Here is a 13,496-nt window from a genome sequence, read left to right as displayed (position 1 = left end):
AAAAACATGTAAAAGAAAGCAGCTGTTTGAGAAATTCTAACATGATAGAATTCAGCTTACCTGAGCAAAGAAAACAGGAGATCATTTAACACATGTAAGTAGGCTGGCAAAGAGCAAGCCACACATAATAAATGACATGATTAATATGCTAATTTCTCAATGGCATCATGACAAACGTGTTTTTATTTTTAGACAAAATAAGATGAAGGAATGAGAACTAGTTCATTTTGGAGCTGTTAACTTAGTTCAGGATGTTTATGTGGTGAACTATAAACATGAATTTAATCATTTTAAAGAAACTTTCTTATGCCATAAGTAACTTTCTTGCTTTGATTCTTTATTTTCGTTTTGTGTTATTTTTAACATTGAGCCTGAATACATTTTAGATCCTTACAAATATGGAGATATTTCCTGTTTATGGTTTTACAATGTAATGGAGATTCCTATTTGTAAAACGATTTATCCTTCAGGTAGCTTCTATGCAAGAATTATAAGACGGGGTGCTTCAAGGTCAATATCATTTATTGTAGCTTAATACTAGCTACAATTATTTCATTCAACCATTTATTTCTTCTTGACACACAAACACTAGAGTTTTACTTCAGATTCATCAACATGTCTTCAAATATTAGGGGGCTAAGGTTTAGTTTATTCATATAATTTGGTGAGTTAATGATAATTCCTGTCCATAGTCGGAATAGAATGAATTAAAAATGTCCTGTATTCTCCCTCGGTGGGGAAATTCAAGTTTTACATAATGTAGAATTTAAATAAGCACTTACAGTCTTCAGGAAGATGAAGTCTGACAGTTCAAACCTAACCCAAATATTGCAACATCCGAATATGCAACCATGAATCCATGTCAGCAATATTAAAATCAGCATGGAGGTCTATGAATGTCACAGAGCCTGAAATTCAAATAATATGGGAATGTATGAAGATGCACAGATGACTGTGACAAGTGCTGATGCTGGAGTGGTAAGTTTTTTAACCTCTGAACCCATCACACCTGCTGAAAAACTGCTTCTGTCACACATGACAGCTCATCGCTGAGAACCTGATGCCCCGCTAATCGTTTTCCACCTGAGAATATAAAGAGGAATTTCAAAGGTTTCAAGGTACAGCCTGCTTCACTGTGCATGAGAGGAGAAAGACGAGATTAATCTGCTCATGAATCTGCCGTTATGAAACAGCTTAAGAATATTAGGTTTAACGTACATGCCCAAACACTTGTTTCACCTACACACACTGATACAAGTAAGGTTGAATTCACCCTCAGAAGAACTGCTTTATTTGTGTTCACACACCTTTAAATCAGTATTTGGTTTGAAAGTCAGTTTACAAAGTGGCAGAGAAACCATGACAAGAATGCAAAAGTGCATAGAGGTTTAAAAGTTTCATTTACAAGTATAAAAGAGTATGCTCTGCACTGTTCATTAGTCTGCATTTGAAATCAGAAAACTGACCTTTTAATGAAAAAAGTTCTGGGGAAAAAAGTTCAACTGAAAGACAACTTTTAAAGCAGAGGGTAAAATGTGATTACATTTCCAAGTTTTATAAACAACTAAAGTATAACTTTCTGATGATACAAACGTGCTGCATAGTAAAACATTTTAAACCATGCTGCCACTGCAAAAACATGAAATAATTACATGTACGCAAGGATTCAAGACTTTGTATTAAAATCCTGTTTTTTTACTTTCTCTTCAGAAGTGGAAAAATTGAAGTAGTTTCTGTAATAGATTTCCCTTGAAGTCAGGCTTTATTTTAAATTTGTGACCTTCCCCTTACACAGTTATAGCATTTTAGGATTTACCTGGTGGCTAAATGAGTACTGTGCAAAGGTCTTGAATATCTTGTTCTTAATAATTGCCTCTTTTTTTTACTCAAGTTTCTTTTTTACTTGCAGTTAGTTCATTTCAGTACAGATGATCAGAATTAGTCAGCTGTGACTTTGAAAAACAGGGGAAAATATCCAGCAAAGACTTGATATTCATCATAATACAGTTTGTCATCAACTTTGTCAGCAGCTAAAAACTCTTAAATCTGATTTTCTGCATCTCAGTTTTTGTGTTTACAGATACAACAAAAAAATGGGAACAAATTATGCCTTTTTGACAGACTATAGTATGACATGAGGTCTTTAATTTGTAAGAGGCTTGAAACAAAAGACAAAATACTCAGAAAACAATTTATTTGGTAACTTAAAAAAGATTACCAAAATGTCAATTTCTGAGGAATTTAAAGAAGCTAAAAGAGACTCAAGACTTGTGCACAGCATCAGAAACTGAAAAAAGCGATCCAAAGAATTAAATCCCTTTTTCAAAACTGAATGTGTCCATGATGAACTAGACTTTTTGTGCTTGGATTGTAGGTTGAACAGCCCTCAGATGACCACCTATCATCAGTCAGATAAAACGTTTATTGCTAAAAACATTTCACCATAACATCTCATATAGATGTTAGGCTCTCTGATGAGCAGGAGTACATTCACTCTGTACAGCAATCATCCACACTTCCACAGTGGCATCTCCGGCTAAAACAGTTTAAAAGCTTGTTACGTCTTTTTGCTATGTGTGGGGGACTAACTCTTGAGAGAAACTAGCAGCATGCTGCACATAGGGAGCAGCACTGAGATGCTGGCAGGGCCATGCTTGTGTGTCTTCCCTCTCAGAGTCTCCTTGTTCATCTGGTCTGAGGTGGCAGAGCTTTGCGGTGCAGGCACAGTGCTGGGGGGGAGGGTTGTCCGGCTGGCGCACATGTCGTAGAGGTTGCCGGAAAACTGGGTCTTCCTAGACTCTTGTCTCAGAGACTCCCAGATAGCCGCCGCTTCTCCAGGACAGCCAGCCAGGGCAGAGCTGGCGCAGACATGGAAAGCATTCCAGGACCTTCAAGAAGAGGGGAGAGGAAGAAATGTTGGAATTAATCTGAGCTGAAAGCAGCAGTGCATTCCTCTACAGGACAGTATGAGAACAGTAGCCCAAATTTTCACATGACATGATTGTTAGGTTAATCTCTAAATTGCCATTGAGTGTGTGTGTGCATGGTTGTTTGCTGTGTGTCTCTGTGTTGCCCTGTGATGGACTGGCAACCTACTCTTTCGATGTTCAGATGATGGATTAAACAGCTCTGGGAGATGTTCAAAGCTTGGGATAAAAGTTTATAACCTAACCCTAATGTAAAACATTTTAAAAAACCATGTGTTTCCCTTCCTCTTTATAATTATAATAATAATTAATAACTGTGAATCTCTTCTAAAATCCGGTTGCAGAACAATAGTCGGCCTCTAACTCAAACCTCTCAGAAAACATTTTGCATTTAACTTTGTAAGCCTTTCTCTTGGTAAACCATCAGGTTTTTGGTCCTACTAAACAAACTTGGTTGTTGTGATAATTTCTAAAACATTGTCTGGTTTTGCATTATATAAAAGAACAAAAATTGTCAAAATACACTTTAATTCTACAAATTTGTATATTTTAGGATTCCAACTTATCCAAAAGTGAAAACCTTTTTAATTTTTGCTATTATTGTGTTCACTCTGTGTTTCTCCACGATATATTGAAATTTCCCAATGAGAACGTTTATTGTGGTCTTTTAATCTCATTCACAACAAGGTCAGTCGATCAAAAAGGTGTAACTGAATTAATAATGAAGGAAAGTAACATAACACACACCTGCAGATTGAGTCGATGTCCTGTGTGTTCTGGTCTTTTTGTGTTTCCACCAAGCTGTCCCCGAGCGAGAGCAAACACTGAGCAAAGCTCTTGTAGATGGTACCACAAGCAGCGGGGATGGCAGCTCCCAAACACACAGGAGCCAAGCCTGAATGGGAAGAAAAAGCAGAGAAACTGTGTTAACATTATCCTAGGGTCTTTTTGTAAAAAGAGAGAATAACATTTTTAATAGTGAAATAAAATCCATCTGGTGCTTAGATGGCTCAAACAAATACAGAGACGTGCTATACTCCATTCATCTGGACAGATTATACTCCATCAAAGCCAAATTCAGTGTAGGACAAATTGTGTACAAACTGTCTGAGTACATTGATCAGATCATAGATTACACATTTCCCTGAGACTGTATAAGTCTGCACTTTAACTGAACAGTCTAAATACAGCTCTGGAATATAATACTTTGGGTTAAATGTGTACTTTAGGTTTAAGATCTCTTCCTGGTTTTGCTGATGGCAGCAGGCTTTTGTAAGTTATTCTAGGGTCAGTAGTGCAGCACTCAGCCTGGGAATCAACACAGCCGTTCTGCTTGTTGATTTCTTTCACTTTATTCTTATTGTGTAGGACATTATGCCTTTTAGCTGTTCTGCTCTTTATAGAGCAACCAAATTATAACAAACAGACCTTACCTGGTTAGCTTTTCACTTGTAGTTTTAAAACAGTGTTACCATAAATAGTAACGCAGCTAAACCATTTAATGAGGGAAATGAGGGGAATAAGGGAAAACTGTAAAAGCCCTCTTTCAGACTGCTGACCAGCAGTGTGTAGCAACAGGTAGATGAGGGGCAGAGCTGCAGTACTCTGTGCGCCACACATTTAGAGAAACCTTCAGTTTTTTTTGGCATCTCATTACATTCAAACTGTTACAACAATGTACCAGAAAATTGGGTTTTGAAACAGTTACTTTTTAAAACATTGGTATTTCTTGATAGCTGTAACCAGATCATGCCTACTCTGCAGTGATCCTTCTATGGTTAACGTTCAAACCAAGCTTTGGCAGTATCAGAAAGCTACCATCTACTTGCTGAGCTTTTATTTGCCCTTCTTAAACTTCCAACAATGATGAGGGCACGCTATTGCCAAAGAAGCTTCTGATTATTGAAGTGTATAATTTTATTTAAACTAAAGAGCAAAATACAAAAGCTTGGGATTTAATCTGTTGCCCATGTTTGGGCACAGAACAAAAACCAGAAGGAAAATGGCTTTACAATTCCAACATTCTACAAAACTGTAAAATAATTTTCAAAATATAACCTACAATTGTATTTGTGATGACCTTGTACAATAAATAACAATCTCTTCGTATCAGTCAATTAGTAATGTAGGTTCATTTATTTTCTTTGCATGCACACAGCATACATAACTTTCTTTAGTTGAAAGTTAAATTTTATTGTCCTGTTTCTTAGCCATAAGTTTTGTTAAAAAAAATGTTGTTAAATTAGATTTTCAGTCAGTTTTAGCTCTTCTCGTTGTGTTTAATTAATTATTATTATTATTATTCTGCAAAACCTTTATAAATGCTCATTATGTGTCAGCTTCAGTCAGAAACTTCTAGGATTTATCTTCAGTATCCCAAATAAGCAAAAAAACACGAACATGAGCATCTCAGTCAGCCAAATGCAGTTCTAAGACCTTTCTCTGCCCAGCTTCTGATTTGAATAGACCCATTATCTGCTTTGCAAATTTGATTGAAGAGCATTAATTAGGAAAAAAAGTTTTTCAACCAATGACAAAAAGTAAAAGAAACAGGGTTAAAGCAGAGAAAAATCCTTACTGAGGCAGAGAGCGATGGGCAGCAGCACTGTCGCAGCTCCTGGAAGGGACTTCATGGTAGAGTTCAGGAGAGCCCTGCAGGAGCTGAGTACCACCTCTGACCAGGGGAAAAGCCTCCACTTGCTGGAGGTCCAATCGTGGAGGAAAAGTTGGTGTTTCAAAATGTTCTTTAGTGGTCCATCCGTTGGGAAATTGGCAGACTGAAGAAAGTACGACAATGCTCAGAGGCACAACCAAGCTGGATTAACAGGGACAGACACCAATGCATTACGCAGAGCAAAGAGGATGTTGTGGGAGTCAGACTGTGTGTGAGTGTGCATGTGTGTGTTTGTGTGCATGTGTACGGGGGACCAATGACAGCGTCCCAGCACAGCTCAGTGGATTAAAGCATTCTCATTTCCGGTATTTCAGTATCTGGAGCATTTATTTGAAACACAAATGAATTATGTGTGGTTTAATGGTGATTGTGTTTTCAGTCACACATGGCTGCTGACATACCCGCATGCTACTTTTATTCTGAAACAAGGAGCTTTGTATCACAGTGCTGGACTAAAACGTCTTCAGAAGTGTGGAAAGGATTTGTGTTATTTAGTGATTTTATTTGAACAGATGGATGACGTCCCGCGGAGGATAAGAGAATCCAGCTCACCTGGGAATCTGATGCAGATGCAGGCTGGCCTTGGAGAATAGCAGCTGCCCATGGGAGGATCGCTCTATACACCAATGTGGGTCATGAAAGGTGTAGCGAGAGTTAGGAGATGATAAACAGTCGTAACTCACTCACAGAAATTATTCATGGCAGAGTTAATTCTATGCATTAATATCCATTTGATTTTATTTAAAAACTCGTATTTTGTAAATGTATGCATTAAAATTAATTATAATCTACATAATTTAATCAATTAATTATTTCTACTAAAATGTACTCATACTCGTCGTACTTGTCGTCTTCCGCTTTATCCAAGACCGGGTTGCGGGGGCAGCAGACTCAGCAGAGACGCCCAGACGTCCCTCTCTCCAGACACCTCCTCCAGCTCCTCCGGGGGGAGCCCAAGGGGTTCCCAGGCCAGCCGAGAGACATAGTCCCTCCAGCATGTCCTGGGCCGTCCCCTGGGCCTCCTCCCGGTGGGACGTGCCTGGAACACCTCCCGAGGAAGGAGTCCAGGAGGCATCCGATATAGATGCCCGAGCCACCCCACTTCTCAATGTGGAGGAGCAGCGGCTCTACTCCGAGCCCCTCCTGGATGGCCAAGCTCCTCACCCTATCTCTAAGGGAGAGATAGGGCTGCCCGGCCACCCCACGGAGCCGAGGTTCGACTATCGGACGGACTCTCCTCTCCAATACCCTGGCGTAGGCCTTACCAGGGAGACTGAGGAGTGTGATCCCCCTGTAGTTGGAACACACTTGGCCACGGCACGCTTGGCCTCACGATACCCATCAGCCGCCTCAGGAGTCCCACAAGCCAACCACAGCCAATAGGACTCCTTCTTCAGCTTGACAGCATCCCTTACTGCCAATGTCCACCACCGGGTTCTGGGATTGCCACTGCGACAGGCACCGCAGACCTTACAGCCGCAGCTACGGGCAGCAGCATCAACAATAGATGCGGAGAACATGGTCCACTCGGACTCTATGTCTCCAACATCCCCCGGAATCTGGTCAAAGGTCTCCTGGAGGTGGGAGTTGAATACATCCCTGGCCGAGGGCTCCGCCGATGTTCCCAGCAGACCCTCACTATGCGCTTGGGCCTGCCAAGTCTGTCCGGCTTTCTCCTCCTCCAGCGGATCCAACTCACCACCAGGTGGTGATCAGTGGACATGTCAGCCCCTCTCTTCACCCGAGTGTCCAAAACATGCGGCCGAAGGTCTGATGGTGCGACAACAAAGTCGATCATTGACCTCCTGCCTAGGGTGTCCTGGTGCCAAGTGCACTGATGGACACCCTAATGTTTGAACATGGTGTTCATTATGGACAATCCGTGACTAGCACAGAAGTCCAAGTGCATTTCAAATAAATAGGCTGTATTACACTAATCAATGTGCATCATGTAAGGTTAATTTGGTAGGTTTGTGTTAAAATTATCTGTAAAAAGTAAATGGGAATTTGTCATTTAATAAAATTACATAAATCATAAAGTTTCAAAACACAAAAATTGATTTAAGATGGTTTTTGTAAACCATCTTTTTATCCTCCCCACCTTAAAATCCCCCACTGTGCCCCCCAGATGGCTCACACTCACTGGAAAACTATAAACCATCTGTAGAGGGTATAGAGGGTGTACCATCTGTACACTGACTCAGAAGGAAAAACAACCCAATGTTGATTTGCACCTTAAAACAGTTTTTAGCTATCGAAGACTGCCTCTGAAGCAGATGCTCTGAATCAATACATTTCAGTAACTAATTGTGTAAGGAATGAGAGTATCAAAAACTAATGGAGTATTGTCTCCGGATCTTCAAAAGATAAGGAGTTTATGACCTCATCAATTATTATGGTTAAATGTTTTGACTGAATGCTTATCACAACATGTCAAATTTAGGCTAATTTAGAAATTCAGAGCAATTAAAATTATTTTATGGTTCATTCAATGGAAATTAAAATGTTGTTGATTATTGAAAATAATAATTCAATGCATTTTTAGAGCAACAATTCACAACAGGAGTCTTCACAAAAAGATACAATTCAAATACATAAATATAAAGTTAATTCAATCCAATTATATAAAAACACAGTCAGTTTTAATTAAATATATTAATATATATTTAATTCTAGTTATTAAATTATGCTGTCATGTTCTGTTCATTATTCTATTTGGTAAAACGGTTTTCTATTTAACTAAGGAAACCCAGATGATTGCATTGAGTCAGTGACTTGCAGCAATCCATTATACTGATCAAACATGTGGTGATGGTGGAAAGGATTGTCTCTCTTTTGACAGAAAGACACTTCCAGCAGAACCACACTCAGACCCATGCAGAAATGTGTCACAGATAAACTTAAACACTGATCCAGATCTAACTTCTATGAAGTGAAAAATTCAGAAAGAACATAAACTCAAGGAAAGCAATAAATGTAGATAAAGCATAATTAGAAAGTAGCAGAGTGAGAAAAAGTGGTTTGTATGCCTTCTAATAACCAAAGACTATATGTAGCAAAGTATAACCTACCTCACGCTAAATATAGGCTTTCTCAAAAAGGAAAGCTTTGAGCCTAGTTTTAAAAGTAGACAGGGTGTCAGCCTCACTAACTAAAACTGGGAGCAGGTTCCACAGAAAAGGAGCCTGATGACTAAAAGATCTGTTTCCCATTCTACTTTTAAAAACTCTAGAAACCACCAATAAACCTGATGTTTGAGAGCGAAGTACTCTGTTAGGAATAGATGGAACAATCAGATCTTCAAATTCTATTCTGGATTAAAGGGAACCAATGAAGAGAGGCTAACATTGGAGTCTCCACACAGCCGTCCAATTACCTGAGCCAGATCTGATAGCTGACTCAAATAGGTGCTTGTGCCACATTTTCCTGCCAGTCAGTTCAAAGGACAGCACACCTACAGACTCTTTAAGTGTTTTTTTATTTCCTGTTGAAGAGTGAGCCGTTTTGCAAATAGCATACATAGGCTGTTCAAATCTCACAGGCTTTAAGCTCATTTGAAAGAAATATGCTTATACCAATGTAGCAGTCTTTTCTTATTATGTGTTGTGTAGTACCCTAAGATACCTGAAGTCCAAGTATTTTGTGACACCTGTGGTAAACCTGAAGAGTGTTTTAACAGAAAGGTTTTGCACTGATGTCCATTGTTTTGTCCCTTAGTTCAAGCTAGAATAAACCTTGTACTTTCTGTGTTAGCACTTACAGCTCTGAAGATGTGTCAATTGGTTTGTTTCAGCTTCATTTCAAACAAATGTTTAAAACCTATCCAGTCAAATATGGCTTTTTTCGTGATGATCCTGGGTCAATCTTATTGATAAGAACTAATTAAAATGTTTTACTAGTGGTGTATGAGCTTTTTTGGCCAGCCAAAGTAATTTCCCATCCTGAGGAAGCATCTTGGTATAGTCTTTCAACAAGACAAGGCCCATCCACACCTGCAGCATCCTGATGAAGTCCTGTAGGCAGCCAAGTCCTTCAGTTTTTTTTCCCCAGGAGAACGTGTGGGATGAGCTCAGATGTTAACTCCATCAGAGTGCAGGCCTGCTGGATCTCAAGGGTCAGTTACAACGGCTGTGAGCTGATTTACCACAGGAGAAAACAGCTGCTTCATGATTCTGTTCCAGATCAAATCGCTGTTTGTATCTGGGCCCAAATGCCATAAATCATTTACATGTGTTTATCTGCAAGCCCATTTAGAAATGACTGTAAAATAACTGAATAGATAATTGGCAGTTATACATGTAGCAAGAAGAAACATTTAAAATAACTTATAAAAACACACATTAAGATGAAAAGGTTTTCACCAGACACACAGCAGGAAACTATTCACAATCACCTGGTAGACTTTTCAAGAACAAATCCCTCAAACTCATTTCTCTACGTCACATGGATTACCAGTCCTGATCTCAGTTGATAATCATGTAATCATATTTGCATTCACTTTCACTACATCAGCTCTCTGAATGACTAAAAGAACCTCATAGGAAGAGTTGTTGTTGGTCCCAACATGAAGACATCAGTTGTAAATGGCAGCCGCCTCAGAAAATAAAGATAGAGTTGTGTAAGTTAGATTGACAGCGATGGATTAAGGAATTATGCAACACTGTTGGGAGTAAAAGATAAATCCAGATCAGATTAGGGATCTGGACCCTCACTATCTCCAGTGTGCTCCATCTATCTATTCATCATCTCTCCCACCTTCTGTTTCATGCTCACTGTCACGAAAGGTTTACATTCCCCCATTTAAGTTTGCTTGGAGGAGTGACACTGCAGCCCAGCTTTCACGGTATCACACTAAGTATTTCAGCACTTAAAACATAATTAGAGAGCTACTATTAAATCTGCCATCAGATACAGTCAGTGAGCCAAAGTGTGACTCTGCGCAATTATCTCATCGCCATCTAGAGGTTAAAAATCATGCTGCAACATTTAGCTCTCCTTTTTAATGACTTGGAATTTATGACCTTTATCACCTGTTTGAAATTTTGAAAGAAAAAAAAAAAAGCCCAGTAAATGATATTTTACTGAGTGATGAGTCAAAAACACCAAATCAGTTGTGGGTTTAAATGACTTATCAGTAAAGTAAACATGCAGCCTTCATTCAATTTGTCCTCAGGAATCATTAAATTGTTTAAAACTTCACTGACTATTCCTGAGTTTAGCAACGAAGGTTGGTTGCAGGACAGTACAAAGCTAAAGGTAAAGATAAGATGTTTATTTAGTTATTAAAGCAACAGCAAACCTTCAACGAAGATGCAATATTTAATGTTTAAAACTAACAGCTAACCTAAAGCAAAACATTCCCACAGGTGTCTGGATTATTGTGGTGTCCTGCATACCCAGCTCTGTGTATGTGTTTCAGCAGATTTTATGCTAATATTCAGATTATGGACTATACAGGATGTTGTTTTTAGTGCTGCAGAAGCAACGTTCTTCTGACCTTTGTATTATTTCTACAGGTGTTGACTTCCACAATCAAGAACTAGCATTTTAATTAGATTCCTCGATATTTATAATTTGTATTTGAGTAACTGTTAATATTTTTGTTAAAGCCAGAAAATTAGGTTTTCAATAACTGTATGAATGTAGGGAATCAAGATTTGGGTTCAGTAGGAAGGACATGAGTTGCATAGTGGAAATGTATAGGCTGAAGCTTGAAATGCTGTCAGTATTGTCTTTTTTTTTCCACATTTGACATGTTCTAAATGGCAGCAATTTTCTTGTCAGGTTTTATCAAAACAAACAGCAAATGATTATAAAATATGATAAAAAAAACATCAATCAAGTATCATGAAAGTATATGTATATATATATATATATAAAGTAATTATATATATATATATATAGTAATGATAATATAACCAACATGAAACATAATCTATAGAAATTCCTATTTTTATATTCAAAAGCTGCTTTTCCTACATTCTTTAACAAAGGAAGTTCCAGTATGTGAAATGCCTGTGCCACTAGGTGACATTTTCTTGGTTATCGTTTCTAAAATTATTAATTTCTTTAGCAAAGCATGAGGTTTCGCACCCAAAATGTGAGATTCAATGTTTAAAATCAGCAGTTTTAAATTTAGAAAGCCATATCGTCATGGGCTGCAGAAAATAAGTTTAAATAGCATTCTGTGTACATCTAGACACTCATTTACAACATTCGTTTATAGTTGTTTTGTTTTTGTTTATTGACAAATGATTTGTTAATTTTCCAAGCACAGGTTGAGATGATCCAGAAACCGCTGACAGGTGGAACAAAGTTTGCCGAGAGGCCAAGTGTTTCATTTTCTTACAAGCCGTAGTGTTTAGCTTGATCTGAGCTCAAATCTCTTGGAATGTCTTTAATATTTGCTAAACTTTCTTGTTATGTGTTTTCAGATGTTAAAAGGAGAATTTCACTATTCCCTCCTGAAAAAAAGTACCTTGTTATCTAAAGTAGAAATTTTGTATACCAAGCCAAAATGTCCATGTTTTGTAACCCTACAGTTTAAAAATTTCCATACACTGCATGAAAAATAAAACTTTTCTCACACGTTAAATCTGACTAAACACTAGGTGGGTGAAGACTACTATCCCTTAAGAAACAACTTAAGAAAACTCAGTTTATATCACGGCTTTGCAGACTTCTCATAGGCTAATTCACAACATCTAAGTTAATTGGAGACACACCTGTGGATGTATTACAAGGCCCCTCTTAAACATGCTGCTTCCTTGAATATCATCGATAAACATCATGGAAATGTTCCTGCCGTTCCACTGTTCTGGACTGAGACGGGTTCTGTGCCTCAGAGATGAATGTGTTATCACATTTACTGGAAAAAAAAAGGTGGACACTTGCAAAAGAACATCTCTAAACTGTGAAGTATGGGGGTGGCAGCATCATGCTTTTTTTTGTTTTTGTTTTTACTGTATGAGAAAGTGGTGCACTTTGCAAAATAAATGAGTAAAGAACAGTGTGTGAAAATATGGAAGCAACACTTCAACATCAGACAGAAAGTTAAATCTTGGACACAACTGGGTCTTCCAAATGGACAATGATTAACGGTGTTTTGAAGCAGCCATCGAAAAGCCGTGGTCTCAGTCCAATAGAAAATCTGAGGGCCGGGCTGAAAAGGTGTGCAAACAAGGTGGCCTTTAATCTGACTCGGTTACACCAGTTCTGTCAAATGATTGTGAGAAGCTTGTAGAAGGAAACCCACAACGTTTGGTCCAAGTCATGCAGTTTAAAACGCAATTCTTCCAAATATGAAGGAAATTTGCGTAAAGAAAGACCGTCCAGGTGTACATCATTATTCTGGCATTTAACAAATACAAATAATTTTAGTAATCCTGAGTTAAGACCACAAAGTTCAATCTTATTTATTATTGGTAAAAAAAAAGTATTTTATACTATGTCTAAATATGTGTATTTGCTGGGTCCTGCATGAAACCCTAACACCGGTGTTAAAGCCATTGTGACAGCTGGAATAATGGAATATGCTATTTTCCCTTCTATCACTTTAGGATTACGTATTCTTTCAGCTGCTCTCCCACGCAGGTAAGATCTTACTGGGTAGTTGCCCACATGGTCTTTTTTCAGTCTCCACCACAAATCTTTAATTGTTCTTTTATAATAAAGTCTTAAAGTCAAACCAGTTGAAACAAATCCAACTTCAATATAGTTTACAGGAGCCACTGCAAATTTTTATTTTCTCTTTCCTACAAAACAAAAGTCCCTCTGCAGTCCAGATAGCTTTCATTGTCTGAATCTGCAGTTAGAAAGCTTGTTACAGCCCTGGGTAATGTGACAATGACCGGACACAATGAAAAGATTTAAGAACCATTTTGTGTGAGTCAGCA

The 13,496-nt window shown here is 38.3% G+C and overlaps 1 protein-coding gene across 1 annotated transcript; it reads right to left on the bottom strand.

The window, feature by feature from the left end:
* Positions 1 to 1,263: 1,263 nt before the first annotated feature.
* On the bottom strand, positions 1,264 to 5,780 carry nrn1lb (neuritin 1-like b). The gene is made up of 3 exons (XM_047363730.1): positions 5,506 to 5,780; positions 3,675 to 3,822; positions 1,264 to 2,888 (listed from the first exon to the last, which is right to left on the bottom strand). The coding sequence occupies exons 1-3, from the start codon at positions 5,558 to 5,560 to the stop codon at positions 2,585 to 2,587; spliced, it is 507 nt and encodes a 168-aa protein (XP_047219686.1). The 5' UTR covers positions 5,561 to 5,780; the 3' UTR covers positions 1,264 to 2,584.
* Between the last annotated feature and the right edge of the window lie 7,716 nt (positions 5,781 to 13,496).

This window comes from Girardinichthys multiradiatus, chromosome 4 (genome assembly GCF_021462225.1).
Source record: "Girardinichthys multiradiatus isolate DD_20200921_A chromosome 4, DD_fGirMul_XY1, whole genome shotgun sequence".
NCBI lineage: Eukaryota > Metazoa > Chordata > Actinopteri > Cyprinodontiformes > Goodeidae > Girardinichthys > Girardinichthys multiradiatus.
The sequence above is the reverse complement of the archived record's forward strand: the minus strand, read 5'-3'. Positions and strand labels throughout refer to the sequence as shown.

Excerpts from the sequence above, each read along its gene's own strand:
- nrn1lb (XM_047363730.1), bottom strand. The coding sequence starts at position 5,560 with ATGAAGTCCCTTCCAGGAGCTGCGACAGTGCTGCTGCCCATCGCTCTC. Across the intron at positions 3,823-5,505 it reads GCCCATCGCTCTCTGCCTCA|GCTTGGCTCCTGTGTGTTTG; the intron begins GTAAGGATTTTT and ends CTTCCCATTCAG. Across the intron at positions 2,889-3,674 it reads GACATCGACTCAATCTGCAG|GTCCTGGAATGCTTTCCATG; the intron begins GTGTGTGTTATG and ends CTCTTCTTGAAG.